We start from the raw sequence: 24,522 nt of genomic DNA, 5'->3' as shown, positions 1-24,522 counted from the left end.
CACATCCACTGGGTTTCCCTGGTCTAACCTACTTGTCACCTCCTCAAAGAATTCTAACAGGTTCGTCAGGCACGACCTCCCCTTACTAAATCCATGTATCCATGTACTAAATCCAGTAATACCTACTGTAATGACCTCCAATTAGCATTATTGGTTGGCCAATTGGAGTATGAGCTCCCTCGATGATAGCTCATTGAGGGGGCTCATATAAGCACCTGTGTAGGCTTTGTGAGCAGTCTTAAGTTGACTGGAATGCTAGCAGCACTGTTTGGAGCTGCTCTTGTATCTAGTTATTGGCAATAAATATTGGTGTGGTGATGGGACTCCTGCCTCCTGTGGATTATTACACCTACCCATTCCAAAACATATTATAATGAACATTCTGCAGAGCATTGTATTGTTGCAAGGTGTCTTTCACTCCTAAAAAAAATGCTAAGCACACCAAATAAGGATTGTGAGTTATTTAATCTTCTTTTGCCTTTTCATGGTATGTAGGCATTCATTCTGATCATGGCTGATCATCGAGTTCAGTACTCTGTAGCCCAGTAATCCACCTCACCTTTTAATGGCAATTTAGCATGGCAAATCCATCTAACCTACACATCTTAGGACTGCGGGAGGAAATCGGAGCACCCGGAGGAAACCCACGCAGAATGGGGGAGCATGTGAAAACTCCACGCAGATATCCAAGGTCAGAATCGAACCCAGGTCCCTGGCGCTGTGAGGCAGCTGTGCTAACCACTGTGCCACGGTGCTGCCCAGGTAAAGACAGCAGATATCCTTCGAGGGACATTAGAGATGGATTTTCATGACAATTGATCGCTGACATAGTTTCCATGGTCACCATTATTGAAGCTAATTTCCAATTTCAGATTTTAATTGAGTTCAACTTCCACCGAAGTCAATGACCATTTGCATTCCTCGCGGCCATGCTTCCGGGGAACCCGTGGCAGTGGGAGGGGTCACCCGCGGCGGGACTAAAAGATCCCGCCAGCGGAAAGTGCCGGAAAATCCCAACCACGGAGTTTCATTCCTTTTCAACTTGTGCTGTACAGCTGTCGGTCTTCAATTCCTAATGCCTCATTCCCAAACAGTGCAAAACGACCTCATTACTGCACCAAGGTCCGAGAATAATCCCTGCCACTTCCCTTCAAACACTTCCCAATGTACCCACGTATACCTGAACTGGCACAGCCATCGTCAGAGACATCCACTGGATGAAACATGGTTCTCAATTTTACTGGCAGATATATCAGATAAAAATAGGATTGCTTTACTGAATTTTGATATCCTGTAAATTATATGATGCACTACATAACTGGCTCGTGTGTGATTAGTGACTCCTGGACTTTTAGTGTTGTGAGGCATGTGGACTTACAACTGAACTGGAAGGCTGGTCTTTACTTGCTGCAATGACTCCCTGTGGTATTATGGGGAAGTCTAGAATTGACTTCACAGCATCTTGGGGCAGCTTCCATATCCACGTAACAAACTGGTCCTCATCAATATAGCCTGAAAAGTATGAGAAACAGAGTCATTTGAGTTGGAGCACAAACCTTTGCCCATATCCAGCTCAGTTTCCCCATGAAACCCACTGTTTGCCTCTGAGACCCCCCCATAACTGTCTTGGGTCTCTCGCCCCGCCAGCCATAATGGGTTTCCCGACGTCGCTGATGAGCTTCCCACATCGACCTAGTGGGAACATGCAAATGGCTCATTAGCGTTGTTTAGCATATCATTGACGGGATAGGATGCTCGATTCACCTTCCAGCTCACCAGCCGATAGTCCCGCTGGCGTGAATTAGTGTAAACCCTGAGGAATGTGGACCTGGCAGCTTGCTGTCCGAGCGGTAAATACCCTCCCAACAATTGCCACCAGGGTGTTGAGGGGGGTTCCTTCATTAGAGCCGGTGATTAAAATTGTTCATTTAGGGGCTTTTCGCAGTAACTTCATTGAAGCCTAGAAGCCTACTTGTGACAATAAGTGATTATTATTATTATTTATATAGCTCTGCAGAGATCCATTAAGTGCAGATGCCAGCGTTGGACTGGGGTGAGCACAGTAAGAAGCCTTCCAACATCAGGTTAAAGTCCAACTGTTTGTTTTGAAGCACTAGCTTTCGGAGCACGTGATGAAGGAGCAGCGCTCTGAAAGCTAGTGATTCCAAACAAACCTGTTGGACTTTAGCCTGGTGTTGTCAGACTTCTCCCCGAAATCCATTAATCCAGGGGAGCACCTGTTTCCCTAACCGCGGTTATTTTTAAAGGCTGCCCCTTTGTTCTCAAGTGCTCTGGGAAAGAGCAGCCGTGGGGGCAGCCTCTGCACTTTCTCGGAAGCACTTGAGAACAAAGTGACAGCCTCTTAAAAAAGAACTGCGGTTAGAAAACCACCTGCTCACCCTGAGTTCATGGATCCTTGCAGAGCTATATAAATAAACAATCTTAATTCCCCACTGAAGCAGGGTACTGAGGGCGGGTGGGGGGAATGTCCTGCCAGTGATCCATTTCGAGATCAGGCACCCTTTAAACACGGCGCTCTGGTCTTTGAGGTGCAGGATTCGTCAGAGAGGGTAGGTCCCACCCCTCTCAGTTCCAACCTGGACCCCGGTGTTTCATGCAACCCGCTTGAGGCATGAAGAAATTCCAAGTGCCGTTGCTTGGCACGTTCTGGTCGCTCCTGGAGCCAACGGGAATCACTCTGGTTATCCCGCTTGCCAGAGCACTTAGTCGCGCTTCGGGAGAATTGGGTCCAGAATCTGTCCATTATTGTCAGGTACGTATCCATGGAGTCATTCCCTCACTGACAGGTACACTATGCAGTTTTATTCAACAGTAATAATACATTTTATTAAAGCTTAAAGTTAACCGTGAACAGCTGGTGTGGAATAGATTATTGATTGATAAAATAGTGGTCAAAAGTAGATTATTGAGCACTAACATTGTTAATAAGAAATTAATGAATCCTAAATTGTTAATAAAGGCTTATTGCTGAAACAATTAAATGAGATTATTGATTGCTGAAATGGTTACTAAGAGTTATGTGATTGATAAGAGAACAATTGATAAGTGATCATACATCAGTGAACAGTTCATAGAAAGCATTAGTTACTTAAATAGTTAATAATGTAATTTGAGGTGTTACTGTAAAGGTTCAGTAAAAGACAATTACAACCCAAATGATTAACATTCGAACACTCTTTACTGCCTCCATAGACCTTTTAGTATTAAAACGGCTAATGGTTGATGCACTTATTACGGTCAACGAACATGTACTGATATTAGGATTCTGTAAAAAAAGAGCTAATTTTTCTTTTTAAATGGGTATAAAAAGTCTTAAAGGTGGCTGCCATAAGTCACCTGACCTTTGTTTTAATAGCAGTGAGGTCAAACGCCCAGGAAGCTTTGAGCAGATTATAGGCAGCCATATCCAAATGTGAAGACATTTGAGATTCAATTCGCATTTCCACAAGGGGTGAACAGAAATCCATGGTGACTTCCCTTATCTCCTTAAACCTGGGAGAATTGAACCATTGAGCTTAATGACTGAGACATTTAAAAGGTTAATAACCTCAGCTAAAAAGACAATGGATGGGACTCTGCCCCCAAGGTAACCCGATATCTGATATAGGAACCTGATTCGACAGTCTAGGATAGCAGCCATTCTTACGTTAATGAGCCTGAATAAGGACAGATTGCGAGCAGCGATTATGGATGAAGAATATTAAGAAATGCCTTCAGGGGAAGGTATTTTTCAGAAATCAATTGCGGTTTCTGTTTGAAAGGTCCTGGCAACTGCAGAATTGGGAATGGGAAACGTTCCTCTCTCCCAAAAAACCTGCCGACCTCCGGAATCCACCTAAAAAAGGCAAACACCAACCGGTCGACTGCAGAAACCAACACAGCTGCTAATTGAATCTCAGATTCCTTTTCTTTTCATAGAATTTACAGTGGAGAAGGAGGCCATTCGGCCCATCGAGTCGGCACCGGCCCTTGGAAAGAGCACCCTACCCAAACCCACACGCCCACCCTCCCCCTCTCCGTAACCCCACCAAACCCATTTGAACACTTAAGGGCAATTTAGCACGGCCAATCCACCTAACCTGCATGTCTTTGGACTGTGGGAGGGAAACCGGAGCACCCGGAGGAAATCCACACAAACACGGGGAGAACGTGCAGACTCCCTACAGCCAGTGACCCAAGCCGGGAATCGGATCTGGGACCCTGGAGCTGCGAAGCAATTGAGCTAACCACTATGCTACCATGCTGCCCACTATGATTCCGTTTCAACCCCTTTCCTTTAGAAAGAAAGGAACTCAAGCAATGCGCCCTCAATGATATCTCACAGAGACTTGCTTCAAATCTCATCTTTAAGTATCTTTTCACCTTTCTCTGTTTTTATTCTTTGTGTCTGTATTTTTAATTAGTAATTTTATCACTTTCAACTAAGTAACTGTTGGCAGTTGTTTTCGAATAAACTAACCTTTGTCTTGTTAAAGCTTGTCTGCTGGGCTATTTCTAATCGAATAACTCATAAATTAAAAGGGAGTTACATACACACACACACATTCTTAGTTCACAGATCATTTTAAGGAACTGCCTTTTATGTGGTCATGAGGCACAACTCAAGCCCTCTAACATTACCATTTTAATCACAATAGAAATATTTTGACATACCATGAAACAACAAGGTGATGAGTTTGGAATAATGGGTGATACATTACATTTCCAGGCATCAAATACTGTGATAAAACAGCCTTGTACTGATGGAAATAGCATGTGCAGAACAGGCATTTTCCCTCAGGATAGCATGAAATAGGGCAGGTGACATGAGAAAGGATAATTCTGTACCCCACAAAAGTCACTGTCCTAGCTCAGTAGTGAGTTAGTATCCAAATAGAAACTCTTACAATGAAATGGTCTGACAGTATGGCATGATGGTGGTGTGGGTGAATGTAAATATTGATATTGCAATGATTATGACAGTAAGTTTGAATCACCAAGTTCCCATTTGTCATGAATCTGCCTAGTAACAGCAGTAAACAAATTTAACAAAACATAATAAGATGTGCAGCAACAGGCAGAAATCTGCCTAGAGACAGCAGTAGGTAGGATTCAAAAGGCCCCACTGATATGTGTCCCTCCCAATAATGAGATTAGAATGCTGTTTAGATAATAATCAGGTGTGAATAGCTTATGAGGAGAAACAGCTTATAGATGGTTGAGAACATCCATGAGGTATACATATGTTAATGGAAAGTCAAAGAAGTCGATAGGGCAGACAGCCAAATACACAGAATCAAAGAGGAATGGAGATATAATTGACCAGACCATGAGAAGCCAGGGAGACGGTTAACATCTAACAGTCTCAGAAAGCAGACAAGCCAGTCTCCAGCCGCCAAGGTTGAAGGCTAGTTCTCCAGCTAGCAACCTAGATGTCACGTTTACATAAAATAAGACTCTAAGTCTTAGAGCCAAGGCAGTGCAGAAACCCTTTGTAACGGCAGTTGTAAATATCTTTGCTGGACCAGGAAAATACATTTCTCAGACTTGAATAGCATCCCTGTAGTGTGCAGTAACTATAAACTGGTTATTTAATTTGGATGTTGCTTGGGGAAATTGGGAAGATTTACGGAGTTCAGGTATTGTAAATATATTTTCGAACAAGGAGTACGTTCTATATAAAATGCGCGTGTGTTTAGTAATTCATACATCTTAATTGCATGAGAGTAGAGCAGTTCTGGTCTTGTGTGTTTTTTTATTCTTTACTTTAATAAATAGTCTTTAATAATTGTTACAAGATGACTGGGCTGTTCGTTTTCACTGGAGTTTGACTTGTCTCCTTATACCAAACTAGAACAAAACCATACACCCCCACAAACTGGCGTTCCAAGTTGGGATACCCTTGTGGATAACATCAGTGGGCTTTGTGACAGAAAACTGGGGGCTCTAATCCGGAATCTTAAAAAACTTAAATCGTTGGGTGTAGTGTTTTTGGCTGTTGAATGTAATGAGAGTGAGAATCAAGTGAAACCAAGTGAGAACGTGTTACATTAAGTAACAAGGCTGCAGAAAATTACTCTTGATCTCACTTGATCTTATCTGGACGTAGACAATGTAACAGTAACAAGGTTGAAAAATGTGCCTGCAACCAAATTGAGGGAGTTGGCAGATAAATTGGAAGCAGTCTTATCTACAGGAGCTAAGAAGGCTGAGCTAATTGAAAGCCTAGCCATTCATTTAAATGTACAAGAGGAGTTAGCTGGACCCAGAATTTTGAGAAGTGAGGAATTTGAATTAGCGAAGCATCAGTTGAAGTGAAATGAAATGAAAATCGCTTATTGTCACAAGTAGGCTTCAAATTAAGTTACTGTGAAAAGCCCCCAGTTATAGTGAATCGTAAAAATTAAGAAGTTAGAGATGTAGGTAAAAGGGAGGGAGAGAGCTTTTTAACTGGAACGAGAAGAATTACAGAGTGCAGAAGCGACCCTTCGGCCTATTGAGTCGGCACCGACACATGAAACACACCTGGCCTACCTACCTAATCCCATTTACCAGCACTTGGCCCATAGCCTTGCATGTTAAGTGACAAGTGCTCATCCAGGTACTACTTGAAGGATGTGAGGCAACCTGCCTCTACCACCTTCCCAGGCAGTGCGTTGCAGACCGTCACAACCGTCCAGGCAAAAGGGGTTTCCTCTCAAATTCCCCCTGAACTTCACCTTGAACTTGTGTCCCCTCGTAACTGACCCTTCAACTAAAGGGAATAGCTGCTCCCTATCCACCCTGTCCATATCTTCATAATCTTGTCCACATCGATCAGGTCGCCCCCCTCAGTCTTCTCTGCTTCAATGAAAACAACCCAAGTCTATCCAATCTCTCTTCATAGGTTAAATGTTCCATCCCAGGCAACATTCTGGTAAACTTCCTCTCACATGGCTTTTTCACCCTCCTATTAACCTGTACTTCTGCCTTCAGAGATCTATTTACAAATACGCCAAGGTCCTTTTGTTCCTCAGAACTTCCGAGTGCCAGGCTATTCATTGAATATTTCTTTTGTAAGGAGCAACAAAAGGAGTTCACACCCAATATTGTTATTATTTATTGTAGGAGAGAAAAACAGAAAATTATTTTTATTTAACACGTTAACTACTATGTACAGCTCCAGTAGTTCCCTTCTGGGTCTTCTCTACTCAGTGCCTGACTGGCCAACTCTATTTATACAAAAACACATGAACTGTGTTGAGGGAGCTTGTATTCTGCAAACTCCACTGGGTAGTATATCATCCCTACCCCATTAGACTTGTGCGGGTTATAACAATTTTCTTGCTAAATTTCTCCTTCCCAAGGGCGTCACCTCACACTTTTCAGGGTTAAAGTTCATCTGCCATTCATCTGCCCGTTTGACCATCCCGTTTCTACCTTCCTGTAACCCAAGACACTCAACCTTACTGTTAATCACTCGGCCAATCTTTGTGTCACCGACAAACTTACTGGTCCTACCCCCCACCTAGTCGTCTGCCACCCACATAGTTATCTATGTCATTTATGTTGTTTAAAGGAGAAATGGGCTACGGCGCTGAGGACCCGGTTTCGAATCCCGGCCCTGGGTCACTGTCCGTGTGGAGTTTGCACATTCTCCCCGTGTCTGTGTGGGTTTCGCCCCCACAACCCAAAAGATGTGCAGGGTAGGTGAATTGGCCACGCTAAATTGCCCCTTAATTGGAAAAAATAATTGGGCACGCTAAATTTATTTAAAAAAAGAGAAATGGGGAATGCTGCATTGGAGGAAAGAGAAAAAAAGGAGAGAAACGCTAACTAAAAGGCTCGAACAAACAGCGGAGGAAGGTGGTTCTAGATGGGAACCTAGTGGGGAGATCTTCAGATTTGCACCAGCTCCACTGAAATTCAATGAGAGAGATGCTGAGACATGTTTTTTATTCTCTTGAGAAAGTAACTGAACAGATGAGATGACCACAAGACATGTGAACTCTACTCTTGCAGGCTAAACCTGTGGGTAGGGCTCGTGAAGTCTATTTGTCCTTACCAGAGGAAGGGGCTGGACACTCTGAGACAGAGAAGAAAGCTGCATTGGTGGTGGGGTAGCTGAAGGTAAGGACTTCAGGTAGGCAGGATAAAACTAGGCTTATTTACTCTATTCACAAATGCTACAATTACACCACTCCTCACTCCCTGCCAGGGTCACCCACCCTGACCTGCTCCCACGTCGAGATTTATATCCTGTGAGGTTCCTCCCAATTAGGGAGGGGGTGGGGGGAGACTCTGTCCCCCACCCCCAATCACCTGGGGAGTTTGTACTCCAAGGTGCAGGAGGGGAACCGTATACAGTATAGGTTTTGATACCTGAGAGGATAGTAACAGGGGGCATGGGAACTAGTACCGAAGCCTTAGAGACAGAAGTTTTAAGCTGTAAGAAAACAGGCTTTCTTTGAATTCGGAAGGGTTAAGCAAAGTCATTTTGATGGGTGGGTACGAGCATTCAAAATAGGAGGAACATATGACACCCCTAAAGAAATAACTCTGCTGGAGGAATTTAAAGATCCGTTGCCCACAATGATAAGAATTCATGTTGAGGAATTCACGTTAAAGCTGCCAGACAAGGCATGGAGCTGACGGACGACTATGAACTGGGCCCTGGAGCAAAACCTTTCTTCCAAACCCAATTTTAAACTGGAGGTGGCTGGAAATTGGGAAGGGTCCAGAGAGGACAGGTCGGCCCGAGAGGGAGGAGTCAGGAATTCCAAGAGATCTCACCTCAAAATACAACAGAGTCGGTTAAAGGGGTAAGAGAGGTGAAAAAGGTCAGGGACTGGATTCTCTACCGGCGGAATCCTCCGTTTCACCAGCAGCCCGCGGATTTCCCGTCGGCGCAGGGGTGCCCACAATGGGAAACCCCATTTTCCAGCTGCTGGGGCACGCCGCATCGGAAAACAGATGCGGCGGGGCGGAGGATCCTGCCCCAGATGTTTTCATTATAATAAACTGAGTCACATCAAATCACTGTGTTGGAGATTAAATTATCGGCCGGTTGGTGTTACAAATCTTAAAACGGGAAATATGAAGCCAGAGGCTGGGGAACAGGAGAGGCTGCTGGGATTTGTACGCAGAGTAAAGGGACAGACAATAGAAAGGCACATGTGCGCACAACTTCCACAGGGGCAGAGTGACCAGCAGGTGGCAGACATGTTTAAAGAGTCTGAGTGCCTGGGTAAAATATTTTCATTTTAAGTATTCAAAATATGGATATGGTCAAAGGGGAACAGATCTTAAAACCTTCTGAGATACTGGCGCGAGTCAACCATTAATGATTAGGGATAAAGGTATGTGTTGCCCAGAAGGGATATTAAAGGAAAAAGTGCTGGTCAATAGCATTCTAGGAGAAAGGATAGAAATTCCTTTAGTAAAAATAAGCTTACAGAGTAGCTTGAAGGCAGGGGAAGTAATGGTAGGCGTGGTAGAAACCTTGCCCATGGTGGACATTCAATTCATTCTAGGGAATGATCTCGCAGGATCCCATATGGTAGCGATGCTTCCTGTAGTCGAACAGCCGATAGAGAATACTACCACAGTGAATTTACGAAACCGCCCCCTGGGGTACTTCCGGATTACATGGCAATGCAACCAGAGGCTCATAAGCTAACACACAAGTTGCGAGCCCAGTGTGAGGCCTGTGATATCAGATTATCTAATACCATCTTTAGAAAGCTAAATGGCAATGAGGCAAATGCAGAAAACGAGGCAAATGTGTACGTTTCAACAAGGTTGATTGAATTGCTGCATAGTGACTCAAAAGTAAATCATTTAATGACAGCCCAGCAGGGAATAAAAACCAGGGCTGATACAAAGACCAAGACTCAAGAGCTTTGGAACCGGAGAGAGAGTGTTAGCTGTGTCAGGTGAACCCCAGAAATCTAGAATCAGTGGGCTGTGTTACATTGAAAGAAAACTGAGCAAGGAAAATTGTGGTAACTTGATCATGAAAAGGTAGTCAAAAGATGCAGTAAAAGTTAATTTTCTTTAGTATATAAAAATAACCAAGTTTGAAATACCGTATGGACTCACAAAGGTAGCAACGAGCTAAACATCGAAATAACAGTAACAAAATAATAGAATCAGAACTAAGTAAAAACAACTAATGATGTCACGGCACTTACTGATGACATCAGTGATGGATTTAAGTAAGAAGATGCATAATAATAACATTCTATGACAAAAACTACCTGGTACGCACTCCAGGTAGATCCAAATCACACAGTGTGTCATGTGAACATGTTAACAAAGTAATGGGTTCGAGGAGATGAGAATAAGCAGCAAGTCTTGTGAGTAATGAAGCAGGGGGCATACGAGGGGTAAAATTCTGACAGTGACTTCCTTATAATTCATTTGGACAATAAGGGAATACTGGACCATTTAAACCAGTGGTTGAGTCATCTCCCAGTTAAGAGCCAGAACAAAATGACAGAGTTACAGCAGTCCTACAAATAATTTGCAGGAATAAACTAGGTAGAATGGGATGAGCGACACATGCCGTGGATGTGGGGGATGCGGTTCCAATCAAACAACGTCCCGTTTGTTAACTCCTGCTAAGTTATTGCAGGTTCAGAAGGAAATTGAGTATCTGCTCAGGACTGACCTCATTAAATTGGGTTCTAGTGATTGGAGCTCCCCTATTGTCATGGTGCCCAAACCGGATGGAGCCCAGAGACGGTGCATGGACTGCAGGTGGGGGAGTGCCACAGCCCAGAGGGACTTGTCTCATATTCCACGTTTGGAAGACGACATCAGAAGTGTTGGACAATTGCAGTTCATCACCAACATAAACTTGCTGAAGGGCTATTGGCAAGCACCTCTGACTGAGAAGGGATAGGAGATTGTGTGAGACCCCAAGAACTTTATCAATCCAAAGTTAAGCGGGCGGCGCAAAGTTTTACGGCGACGCTGGTCCGACGCCCTCCCGCTATTCTCCCCCCCCCCACGCCCGCCCTCCGACACGAATCGCTGCTCGCCGTTTTTTTACGGCGAGCAGCGATTCTCCCCTGGCCGATGGGCCGATTTCCAAGGCCTTTACGGCCGTTTTCACGAATTTGAATACACATGCTATACAAGTTCGTGAAAACGGCGCCAAAGTGCCGTTCTGCACAACCATGCCACCGATTGGCACGGCCGTGGTGCGGGTGGCATGGGCCCGCGATCGGTGCCCACTGATCGCAGGCAGCGGGTACTTACCCCGCGCGCTCTTTGTTACTCCGCCACCCCGCTGGATCAGTCCGCGGGGCGGCTGAGGGGCATTACGGACGGCGCATGCGCGGGTCTGACGCATATGCGCGGATGACGTCATCCGCGCATGTGCGGGTTGGAGTCGTCCAATCCGCGCATGAGCGGCTGACGTCATCATATGCGTCAGCCGTCGCTAACTTTGGCGCGCGGGCTTAGCGAAATTCGTTAAGCCCGCAATGCCGTAGTTCACGGGGCCGCGATGCTAGCCCCGACCGGGGAGCAGAATCGGGTCCCGGGAGGGGGCGCGGAGGCTGCCGTGAAACACGGCCGTTTTCATGGCCGCCTTCACGACTCTCCGCCTTTGCGGAGAATCGCGCCCAAGGCGTTTGGGATGAAGAACGCCTCCGCAACTGTTCAAAGGCTGAGGAACAGAGCGTTTCAAGGATGGAGTCACTATGCCATACACAGTAATGACTTGGTGGTGCTCAGCCAGAAGTAGGCTGAGCACCTCCACCACATAAGGAACTGTGTGACCGCTGAGAAGAATCCAATCTTGTGATGAACCTAGCAAAAAACAAATTTGCTAAAGTCCAAACTTTTATATCAGGGTCACATGGTGGGACATGGCCAAATGGCACCACGGGTGCAAAAATACAGACCATATGGGACTTCCTGGAACCTACCACCAGAAAAAAGACTTTAAGCCTGGTACAGTCGTTACAGCATTCCAAGAATTAAGCTGCCAGCAACCCAGCAAAGACAACCACATGTGTTGTGTTTTTGGTCTTCTATACCTTACGAAGGAACCCACCAAACACCTAGACTTGTTCAAACCAGGATCTTTATTGAGTCTCGTGTGGTAAAATAGCAACCTGTTACATGGACGTTATCATGGAGTCTGCTTGTTACTCCTGTGGAAATGCACCTAGCAACGACCATTCACTTGTACCTTTTATTACCTTCTGCAATCTTCTGATGATGGCCGGATGCGTCTCCCCTTTTTTTGGAGTTACTGGTCACATGACCTTGCTCTTGAGATCGCATGGTGTGTCTGCACCGCCACCTGCTGGTTGGAAGTCGCACACCATCCATCTATGATATAGCCCCGAGGCATATCACCACAATGTGGACCACAACCCTTTCAAACTTTCTGGAGACATTTTGAGTTTGGATCACTCAGCTATTCCGATGTCGCTCAAAAATCTTTCACGTGGCCGGAAGAAAAAGGCGTCATTGCGGACATTTTACCACAAGAATAAAAGAGACTTCTGGGAACAGTGTGAAATTTTCTGGCATACCTTCTCTGTTAGTGCATGCTCTTGAATTTCGTAATATTTAATAAAATGGAACTGATAAGAAAAGGTTTGAGAAATGAAATGTCTTTCAAATTAAGACATTACATATTAAAGGGGGGGGGGGGATGTGTCATGAAGCTGCCTAGCAACAGCATAAACAAATTTAAGAAAACAAAATAGGATGTGAGGTGTCCAGCAACAGGTAGAAATCTGCCTAGAGACAGCAGTAGACAGTATTCAAAAGGCCCCATTGATATGTGTCTCTCCCAATGACGAGATTAGAATGCTGCTTAGATAATCAGATGTAAATACATTGAGGAGAAACAGCTGCTAGATGGTTGGGAACATCCAAGAGGTGTACATATGTTAATATATAAAACCATAAGACATAGGAGCAGAATTAGGCCATTCGGCCCATCGAGCAGAATTAGGCCATTTGGCCCATTGAGTCTGCTCCGCCATTCAATTATGGCTGATACATTTCTCATCCCCATTCTCCGGTCTTCCACCCAGAACCCCTGATCCCCTTATTAATCAAGAACTTATCTATTTCTGTCTTAAAGATACTCAGTGACACCAGTTCACAAAAACTTTATACCGTCAGTTGTAAATATATTTGCTGGACCAGAAAAAGAAGTTTCCCAGACTTGAGCATCATTCCTGTATTACGGTATTAGAGCAGCACGGTAGCAATGTGGATAGCACAAATGCTTCACAGCTCCACGATCCCAGGTTCGATTCCGGCTTGGGTCACTGTCTGTGCGGAGTCTGCACATCCTCCCCGTGTGTGCGTGGGTTTCCTCCGGGTGCTCCGGTTTCCTCCCACAGTCCAAAGATGTGCAGGTTAGGTGGATTGGCCATGAAAAATTGCCCTTCGTGCCCAAAATTGCCTTTAGTGTTGGGTGGGGTTACTGGGTTATGGGGATAGGGTGGAAGTGTTGATCTTGGGTAGGGTGCTCTTTCCAAGAGCCGGTGCAGACTCGATGGGCCGAATGGCCTCCTTCTGCACTGTAAATTCTAAGACTGTAAATTCTATGATAAATTATGCAGTAACTATAAACTATATGGATGTCGTTTGGGGAAATTGGGAAGTCTCACTGAGTTTAGGTATGGTAGATATATTTTGGATCAAGGAAATATATTCTATGTACACTGTGTGTGTGTGTTTAGTCATTCATTCATCTTATTTGCATGAGAGTAGAGTACTCTTGGTTGTGTGTGTTTGTCTTTTCTTTAATGAATAGGCCGGAATTCCGTTGGGATTTACTTTTCCTGCCAGCAGCATAGCCCATCCATGGGTTCCCTGGCGGCGTTGGGGTGGGAGACGGGACGGAGGGGGGACGTCTTGAGTGGGAATTCTCATTTACAAGCGATGGGAAGAGGGAATTACGCCACCAGCGAACGCCGAAGAGAAGAACATGGCTGGGGGACCGGAGAATTCAGTCTGTAATCTTTGATTATTGTTCCACGTCGCCTGGGCTGCTTATTCTCACTGGGGTTTAACTTGTTTCCTCACACCTCAAAAAACAGAAGAAAACTATACACCCCCACAAACCGGAGTCCCAAGTTGGGATACCCTCGCAGGTAATGTCAGCATGCTTTGTGACAGTTTGAAGACTGCAACAGCTGCTTACAAAGAAAGACCCCTCTCTCCCAGTCACAGTGAAAATTTGCCAAAGGCAGCTGTTGAGCATCTTTCAGCGAACAGATGTTCTTGACGGTAGAAATATTAAATCGGAGTAATCATGAAGTTCCAGAGATTGGGGTTGAAGTGAGTTTACACAAGGGAGATCGAATTCTGGCTGCTTTTCAGAACAAATTATTTTAACTAGTTTACATCAGCAAATGTCAACAGTAATACTCGGGAAGCCTTGGGGTTATAGCTAACTCTTCGTCTCTGACTGGAACGTTGTACTGGGCGGGGCACGATGATGGTGTGGGGATACATTTATCAAAACACTGAGGTTTTGCTGCAGAAGTAAAACAGTCTCGGAGTGAATAGGAGTGGGGAGTGAAATTTTATTCAAGGAGCAGAATGGAGCTTAATAAAGAAAAACATTAAGACTGAGGTCATAATTAGGTTGCAGAATTGAGCTGAGTGTGGATCGTGAAATCTAAACATAAATCAAAACGTATTGGACTCAGGGTTATAGAGGCACAGAGTCATAGGGTTTTACAGCATAAGAAGCCCTTTGGCCCATCATGTTTTCACTGACTATCAAGCACCTCTCTATTCTAATCCCATTTGTCAGCACTTGGTCGGTAGCCTTGTATGCAATGTCATTTCATGGGATCATCCAAACGAGCCTTCGTGGTTATCTGCCCCTCTACTAAGGGGAAAGTTTCCTTCTACCAAATCTGTGTCCCTCTTAATTTTGTACTCCTCGATCATGTCCTCCCTCAGCCTTCTCTGCTCTAAGTGAACCTACATGGTTGTACTGTAAGCTAGCACAATGCTCCAGAAGATCAAAGTAATGTAGGATGTAGATGCGGCCCAAGCTGTGGTTTAGGGACAAGCAGCTTGAGGAGATCACTGATGTTGCGAAGGGATTTTTCAAGCACGATGGGTAAAATTAGGGGACAGAGGTAGACAGTGGAGCTAGCGGCGGGTGGATGTGTGAATAGGTAGGGTGGTGTCGTGCTGGGGGGTGTGGTGATATGCCTGTAGATAATATCGCATGTACTCAGCAATGTGACCTCTCACCAGCAGGTGGCGTCAGATATAACTCAGGGCACATCCAGCATCCTCAGAAGGTTATAAGGCGCACATGGTACTTCCAGGAGAATCGAAAGCAACTATGATAACTTGCTCTGTATCTGATCGTTACCTTACCACGTGTACGTCAATAAAAATCTTGGTTTGGACAAGTCCCCAGCAGTTCCGTGCCAGACAACGAACACAGAACACAACAGGGGGAAAAGATCCAAGTCAAATCATTTGGAAGAATTATAGTTTACGGAAGATGTTGATGGCAGGCTTGGAAACTGGTAACGAGGCCTGGAAAAGAGTGGAAGCCAAGGGTTTGGCTGATGTTCTGGTGAAAGTTTATGATCAATGTAATGAGGCTGACGTTAGGGAGGAAACTGAGAAGAATGCAGGGTTTAGCTTCAGATGATATCCTGAAGCTGAGGCAAGCTGGCGCGGAGGTGCTAGCGAGAGCCGAAGTGGAATCGGTTTTAATTTTACCCACAAGTAGGCTTCAAATGAAGTTACTGTGAAAAGCCCCTAGTCGCCAAATTCCAGCGCCTGTTCGGGGAGGCTGTTATGGGAATCGAACCGTGCTGCTGGCCTGCTTGGTCTGCTTTCAAAGCCAGCGATTTAGCCTTGTGCTAAACAGCCCTTGTTTTGCTGCAGGGAGTTTCGTTTCATCCAGGTCAGCGTAGGAGAGGCTGTTGGGGAGGGTATAAACAATGTGTGGCTGATGGAAGAGAAGATTAGAGATAGAATGGAGTGCCATTAGCATACATTGTACTCAGTCAGAGGGTGAGCATATAAATCAGTGATGGGAAACCTCGGCTAGTGAGTGGGCCGCACGTGTGGCCTTCCTTCACCTCAGTGGGCTCTGAATAAATATGACCAAATACTTTTAATATATGCCAAATATTTCATAACCAGTTAGAGAAAATGCTTAATCATTTAGATATTAACAGAACGATCATCAATTCAAATGGTAAAAACAAAATAAATACTTTAGATACTGAGGAGGCGCACGGCTCTCACTGTCAATATCGTGAGCAATCACTACGCACCTCACTTCACTTGTCCTCGCTTTACGTGTGAATCCCTTCAGTCATAGCCATTGGAAAATAATTACATGGACGGAAATCAGCGGAACGTGGCAACCCTGTGTGTGGGCAACGGTCAACAAAATATCTCGTTGGCCGCACTCAGAACCCAGATGGGCCGCAGGTTGCCCATCACTGATATAAATGATGAGGAGAAGGCGGTAAATATATAACTGACACGAGAGGTGAAAGTATGGAGTGGGAGTTGAGACAATTGGAAGAAATATCAGGGTCCACGTTTTCCGTTGAGTTTTCCTCTGAAGTTTGCTGAATGATGCAGTGTCTCAGCTGGCAGTGTTCTGTGAGGCTGGGCAATCTAACTAAATTACACAGCCCCCGGTCTAACCTAGGATGTCGAGAATTGGGAATATGGAAAGTTACACAACGTCGGCAGAAAAGATTTGAAGCCATCGATGGCGCAAGTGTTATTTGAAGCTGAAGAGGGGTGGCCAATACATTGGAAGTATTTGGCATATGGAGGAGAAGGAATGGTTGGCAAGGTAGTCAATCCAAATGGAGCCAATGAACAATGACAATGGGATGCAGCTCTTTCAGTTCCCTTTTTGTGCTGCTATTCCAACGTTTCTGTTGTTTCTCTGACGAAATCCTGGCAGACAAGCAATAAAACCCCTGTGGCGATTCATCTTTGGAACTTACCGAGCTGACCATCCGTGGTAGAATTACTTCTGTGATATTGAAGGAAGGCAATGTCTGATGTTGGACTGATGCACGGCAACCACAGGTGAGTTGGTTAATCGTTATGTCAAATGCTAAGTTTATAGACAGGCTTCCAGTTTAAATAACGTCTTTCAAAGTGCAGCAAGGGTTAAACCTATTTAATCAGTCAGCGTAGATATTCCCAGGCTAGGTTGGTTTGGATTAAGGCCTCTCATTCAGTCACGCTCACAGCCTACCTAAAAACTTAAGGACACTTTGGCTTCAAAGATTCTCCACCACCTCATGTGCTAGAGCAACCTAGCCCTGGTGAGTTATCAGGGGAAGTGGCTGAACTTGAAAGAAGAGGGGAAATTAACACGGCCATTATCAAGCCCCTGGTGTCCCACACCCTGCGTCAGGTGGAAAGAACATAGATTAGAAAAGAAATCTGAATTTCTTGGGGATAACAAAACCATTTGTGTTCATTTTGACAAAAGATCAAAAGGATACAAAAACACACTTCTCCCAAGGAACTTTCTCATGCAACTGCAACAGACGTGACACCTGCCCATTTATTTCTTCCCATACAATTGGGATCCTAAACATACTTTCCACTTTCCACATGAGACCGTGAGTTGCGTCCAATCGACTCCACTTCATTTATTATTCATGGTACACTTTTTAAAAATTCATTTTTGTGGGATGTGGGAGTCGCTGGCTAGGCCAGCATTTGTTGCCCATCCCTAATTACCCCTGAGAAAGTAATGCTGAGCTACCTTCTTGAACCACTGTAGTCCATGTGGTGTAGGTACACCAACTGTGCTGTTAAGGAGGGAGTTACAGGATTTTAACCCAGCGACAGTGAAGGAACGGTGACCAATTCCAAGTCAGGATGGTAAGTGACTTGGGGGGCAACTTCCAGGTGGTGGTGTTCCCATGTGTCTGCTGCCCTTGCCCTTCTAGACGGTGGTGGTCTTGAGTTTGGAAGGTGCTGCCTAAGGAGCCTTGGTGAGTTCCTGCAGTGCATCTTGTAAATGGCACACACGGCTGCTACTGTGCGTCAGTGGTGGAGGGAGTGAATGTTTGTGGAAGGGGTACCAATCAAGAGGCTTCTTTTTTCTTAATGGTGTCGGGTTTCTTGAGTGTTGTTGGAGCAGCACTCATCCAGGGACGTGGGGATTATTCCATCACACTCCTGATTTGTGCCTTGTAAGTGATGGACACTTTGGGAAGATCCAATATGGATTTACTGATGTTGCCCTACATCTCCTATTTCTGTCAGGTATTCTTTGTATTATTCTTTCTTCGGATGTCAGCATCAGTGGCTGGCTGAGCATTTGTCACTCTTGTAGAGTTTCTCTTGAGAGGATGCTGGCGGGCTGTCTTCTTGGACCCTTGCTGTCTGTCTGGTGTAAGTGCACCCAGCATGCTGTTAGGAGGCTCTAGGACATGGAGACAGCGACCCAGATATAATCCTGAGCTGTATGAAATGAAAATCGCTTATTGTCACGAGTAGGCTTCAATGAAGTTACTGTGAAAAGCCCCTAGTCGCCACATTCCGGCGCCTGTCCGGGGAGGCTGGTACGGGAATCGAACCGTGCTGCTGGCCTGCTTGGTCTGCTTTAAAAGCCAGCGATTTAGCCTTGTGAGCTAAACCAGCCCCTGTTTGCCTGTATGTAGCTCCCACCTCAACTCCCTGCTCCCATTCCCATTCTGGCCTTTCAATCAGTGTCCCGTCAGAGTTAAACACAAACTTCCACCTGGAATTCTTGCTTTTTGCCCTTCTAATGCCATTTCATACCTCAGCTGAGATGGCTGTTGTTTGCCATATAGTGTTTATCATCTTTTCCCAGTTTAAAAAAAATTATTCCCATCCATTAAGCCCTTTGACAAATCATGGCCGGGATTCTCCGAGCCCGCGATGGGGCGGAGAATCGCTGGGGGCGCGCGAGACTCCCGCCACGCCGCGCTGCCGAACCTCCGGCGACCGGAGAATTGACGGCAATCGCGTCCGGCGCCGGTTTGGGGCAACTGAAATAGGCCCTCGCGGCGATTCTCCGCGGGCGATGGGCTAAACTCCCACAAGGTTTCACCGAGTCCCACTGGTGTGGTTCAAACCTGGTACCACCTGGCGGGAGCTCGGACCCGCAGCCGCTGTGGATATCCTGGTTGGGGGGGGGGGGGGTATCTGACTCTGGGGGGAGGGGGGCCTCCACGGGTACAGGCCCGTGATCAGGGGCTTCTGATCAGCGGGCGGCCGCGACCTGGAGGGGCCTACCTCCTTCCACACGGGCTCGCTGTTCGGTCCCTGACATGTTGCTCCTCGCCGGCAACCACATGCATGCGCCGGCGCAGAGACGGCCGTCGCGCACATACGCGGACCCATGCCAGCCGTGGCACGCATGTGCAGACCCACGCCGGCCGTGCAGGGCCGCCTTTCGCCGCCAAAGCAGCGCGCAGCACTCCGGCGCCGTGCTAGCCCCCTAAAAAACAGAGAATTGCTGGGCCAGGAGGCCCATTGGTGCCGGAGTACACCACTCCGGTGTTTACGCCAGCATCAACACTTGGTCGGGATTCGGAGAATCACTTCTTTCTCTTGTTCTTCCTCCTGTCATTGCTCCCTGCAGCCGTAGTGCCAAGAAGCAAGGTGGGAAAGGGTTAAAATGTAGCACGGAGACTCTAAAGGATTAGGATACAAATGGAGACAGAAAACTCTGCCTGATCATCGTTTTGAAAAAACGGATTCTACCTTCGCTCTCTGGAATGTCCAGATATGGTGCCATCTGTTTCAAACTTTGGTGAAACTTAATTACAGGATGCTCCGGAGACTTTGGGAAATTGAGGACAAAACAAACGTGCTTACTTTAATCTTTCGGTGGACGGTTGAAGGCTGAATCCACTTCATCCATATCAAAGGACCATTCTGTCACGCACGCTGTAGCAGCTCAGAAATGTACGGGCCCAAATTCTCCAGCCATTCGCCGGCGGGGCAATTTTCTGGTCCCCTGATCTGCACTGCCCCCCCCCCACCGCATGTGGGTTGCCCGGCTTCAACGAGAATATCCACTGTCAGCGGCGGGAGCAGGGAATCCCACAGCCAGCGAACGGGTGCTGCTGAGAACACTGTCTGGGAGCCCGGAGAATCCCGCCTGTAAAGCTACACGTGGTAATGCAGGCCTGACTAGGGCCTACTGGGCCAGCCAAGCGACCTAGGTATTTAAAGCGTGGCATTACCATGTGAATTGAGAGCTGAGTGACGTATTGAAATGATCAACCCCAGGGAGGTTAGGGTCATAACCTGAACAAGGAGCGTTCAGCAAACTAATAGCCCAGTCACTGTAAAAAGAAACATTTGTGTCAGGAGTACGAATTTGTTTTGTGACGGCACTGAAATGCTCAACAAGTTATTGAACAGTCGTTGCATTCATATAGTTGAACAGCAACCTGCAGTGAGCTTTACTTCATAGGTCAAGGGTCACGGGGGGGAGGGGGGGGGGCAGAAAGAAAGTGGAATTGAGACCCCAATCAGATCATCCTTGACCTTATCGAGTGGTGGAGCAGTCTTAGGACAGAATTGAATAGAATTCCTACAGAGCAGTGGAGGCCATTGGGCCCATCGAGTCTGCACCGATCCTTTGAAAAAGCCCCCTTCCTAGGCCCAGACCCCGGCTCTATCCTCACAACCTCACCTAATCTGCATATCTTTGGACTGTGGGAGGAAACCGGAGCCCCCGGAGGGAACCCAAACAGACACGGGGAGAAAGTGCAAACTCCACACTGTCACCCGAGGCCGGAATTGAACCCGGGTCTCCGGCGCTGTGAGGCAACAGTGCTAACCACTGTGCTGCCAATCTTGATGGGTCCAAATGGTCGATTCCTGCTCCTACATCCTGTGTACCTACATTGTGAGTCTGCTTGGTTCCTCCATATAAATAGGAGTTTGGTTCCCCTTATTGATGAGCTCTAAAGTTAAACCTATGGTTTGACTTGCTTGCAATCCGATTCCCAAGTATTGCTCAGAGTAAGGGGGCCCTCTGATGAAGATGCTGCCACTGTCTAGGAGTGTTCCAACCTACCTCGATTACCTGGGGTCTGTAGTCAGGATTGGATAAGAACCCTGCCCACAAATCTTTAACCTAACATTGCCGCTTAATTGGAAAAAATAATTGGGTACTCTAAATTTATAAAAAAATAAAATCCAGCACAATGCTTGGTCATTTTCAATATGTCTATTGGAGTGTCTGCTGGTGATTCGAGATAATGAGCAATTGCATACGGCCCCAACAGCAGCCTGTGGGAAACGTGCATTGCTTAACATGCATTTTGCTTCGGCTGAACAAGACATCCAGGCTGGCAAACAATGTTCTGACAGTGACCACATCTCCAAGGGGGTCTGACAACGTGTCTCCTTATTCAGTAATGAAACACTCGCTGGAGAAAACCTAATATTTCAGCCCCTTTATGAGTCATTCCATGCAATATCCTGAAAATGCACCTGGCAGCAAGCCAGGCCTCAATCAAATATTTCAAGAGGGAATCTTATTAACAACAGAACCAGATGCTGGTTATTTAATCTTTGATAGGTGTATAGAGGAAGGCCGCAGAAATCGAACGCTGACAGTAACCCAAGATAATTTAGGATGGGGTGCAGTGCGTTATTTGAGTTGCATTGAGTTCAGTTTTGAGTAGAAAATGATTTATATTTGAATTCGCTGTCAGGGTTGAGATGTGAAACTGTGCCCTCAGGTTAATCAAATATGTTCCAAAGTAAGATAGATCTCAAAAACATCTACAAATTAAAACTTCATCAGATATAAACCTGGAGGCTTTGTTTGGAGCTGGTTGGTCTGTATCCTTGGATTGACGGTTTGTATCATTGGAGAAGGTGAGATCTTTCTTTTAAAAACTTTTGCAAGATCTTTGATTTGATTTGACTTGATTTATTGTCACATGTAGCGAAGTACAGTGAAAAGTATTTTTCTGCGGCCAAGGGAACGTACACAGTACCTACATAGTAGACAAGAAGAATAATCAACATAGAACATTGACAATTGTACATCGACAAATGGTGATTGGTTACAGTGCGGAACAAGGGGCCAAACAAAGCAAATACATGAGCAAGAGCAGCATAGGGCGTCGTGAATAGTGTTCTTACAGGGAACAGATCAGTCCGAGAGGGAGTCGTTGAGGAGTCTTGTAGCTGTGGGGAAGAAGCTGTTCCTCTGTCTGGATGTGCGGGGCTTCAGACTTCTGTACCTTCTGCCTGATGGAAGGGTCTGGAAGAAGGCAATGCCCTGGGTGGGAGGGGTCTCTGATAATGCTGTCTGCCTTCCTGAGGGAGCGGGAGATGTAGACAGAGTCAATGTGAGGGCGGAAGCTTGTGTGATGCGTTGGGTTGAGTTCACCATACTCTGCAGTTCCTTGCGATCTTGGATTGAGCAGTTGCCATACCAAGCTGTGATGCAGATTTCGGGCCAGATTCTCCATTTGAGAGACTAAGGGGTGAAATCTCTGCTCGACCCAAGATCCCAAGAAACTGCAGCGTGTGGTGAACTTAGTCCACCGCATCACACCCCCAGCTTGCCCCCTCACATTGATTCTGTATACACCTCAGGAAGGCAGACAGCATTATCAGAGACCTCTCCCACCCAGGCATTGCCTTCTTCCAGACCCTTCCATCAGGCAGAACATAAGAACTAGGAGCAGGAGTAGGCCACCTGGAGCCTGCTCCGCCATTCAATGAGATCATGGCTGATCTTTTGTGGACTTAGCTCCACTTTCCGGCCCGAACACCATAACCCTTAATCCCTTTATTCTTCAAAAAAACTATCTCTATCTTAAAAACATTTAATGAAGGAGCCTCAACTGCTTCCCTGGGCAAGAAGTTCCATAGATTCACAACCCTTTGGGTGAAGAAGTTCCTCCTCAACTCAGTCCTAAATCTACTTCCCCTTATTTTGAGGCTATGCCCCCTAGTTCTGCTTTCATCCGCCAGTGGAAACAACCTCCCCGCATCTATCCTATCATAATTTTATAATATCCTTCATAATTTTATAGGTTTCTATAAGATCCCCCCCTCATCCTTCTAAATTCAAACCAGTACAGTCCCAGTCTACTCAACCTCACCTCATAATCCAACCCTTCAGCTCTAGTAGACCCGCACATCTAGACATAGGAACAGCTTCTTCCCCACAGCTACAAGACTCCTCAATGACTCCCCCTCGGACTGATCTGTTCCCTGTAAGAATACTATTCACATCGCCCTATGCTGCTCTGGCTCATGTACTTGCTTTGTTTGGCCCCTTGTTCCACACTGTAATCAAACACTGTTTGTTGCTGTACCATTTGTCAATGTACTCTTTTGATTATTCTTTTTCTCCACTCTGTACGTACTGTGTACGTTCCCTTGGCCGCAGAAAAATACTTTTCACTGTACTTCGGTACATGTGACAATAAATCAAATCAATCAATCAATCAATCACTAGTCAATTCAGAACGCTAGTGGCCAGCAATCTGCTCGCGTGAATCTAAAGAAATTCCCACTGCCAGCTGATTCGCTGGGGCCCAAATTGGCACTGGGGAGTTGGAGCTACGTATAAGCACTCCAGTCCCCACAAACTCATTCCAGCCAAGAAGATGGCCCCACGAAGAAGATGCTAGATGGAAGCGAGACGGGACATCCTCTTCCCCAAGCTGCAGCCCGCTGATGTTAACCGGGCTTGAGCGGAGGTGGCAGAGGCGGCAAGTGCTGTGCGACAAAAAGATGAGTGACCTCCTGATGCCAGCTCGAGGGGTCACCACCCCGGCACTGTGCCCCGGCATCACCCCCGTCCCTCACCACTCACTAATGGAGCTAGCCGTGGAGCTCCAGGAGAGGGTTATATCCCAGGCAGAGGTTGGAATAGGACAACCAAGTGAGCCCCTAGTGTAAAGTGATGTCCTTATAGCAAGTGAGTCACCCCCGTGCCCCAGACCACTCCTTCCTGAGATCTCACCATGTATCTCGTCTTTCGTCTTGCAGGATTACCAACAGCGTTGGTCCAGAGCATTGTTTGGGTGCTGACTTCCCTGGAACGTCACAGGGGGACCTGGCACAGTGCCAGAGGGACACGACCGAGGCAGCGAGAGATACTGGTAGTAATCTCTGGATTACATCTGGTGCCACGTGATAGTGAGCATAGAAGTAAGAGGTTAGTCCAGATGAATGCTTAGCTGGATAAATTGTGCAGGCTTTAGATTTTTGGGACATTGGGATGGGTTTTTGGGATGGCTGGACCTGTACGAGGTGGACAGTTTGCACCTGAGCCAAAATGGGACCAGTGTCCTTGCAGGGAGGTTTGCCAGTGTTGTAGGGGAGGGTTTAAACTAACTTGGCAGGGGACTGGGATCCTGAGAAAAGGTTCAGCAGGGATAGATGCACAGCCAAAATTAGAGGAGACAACAAGTGATTCAGGAAGGCATAGAATGTCTAGACCAGTTAAGTCAGAAGGGAATTTGGCAAACTTGGATGGTATTTATTTTAGTGTGAGGAGTCTGACGAACAAGGCAG

The 24,522-nt window shown here is 46.2% G+C and overlaps 1 protein-coding gene across 1 annotated transcript in view; it reads right to left on the bottom strand.

Annotated features, from left to right (window-relative positions):
* The window catches only part of LOC119963772, a 91,501-nt gene that overhangs the window by 4,633 nt on the left and 62,346 nt on the right, over positions 1 to 24,522 (bottom strand). Inside the window, exon 4 of the mRNA XM_038793059.1 lies at positions 1,379 to 1,512. Within this exon, the coding sequence (XP_038648987.1) occupies positions 1,379 to 1,512 (134 nt within the window). The remainder of the gene's footprint in view (positions 1 to 1,378; positions 1,513 to 24,522) is intronic.

This window comes from Scyliorhinus canicula, chromosome 3 (genome assembly GCF_902713615.1).
Source record: "Scyliorhinus canicula chromosome 3, sScyCan1.1, whole genome shotgun sequence".
Taxonomy (NCBI): Eukaryota; Metazoa; Chordata; class Chondrichthyes; order Carcharhiniformes; family Scyliorhinidae; genus Scyliorhinus; species Scyliorhinus canicula.
The sequence above is the reverse complement of the archived record's forward strand: the minus strand, read 5'-3'. Positions and strand labels throughout refer to the sequence as shown.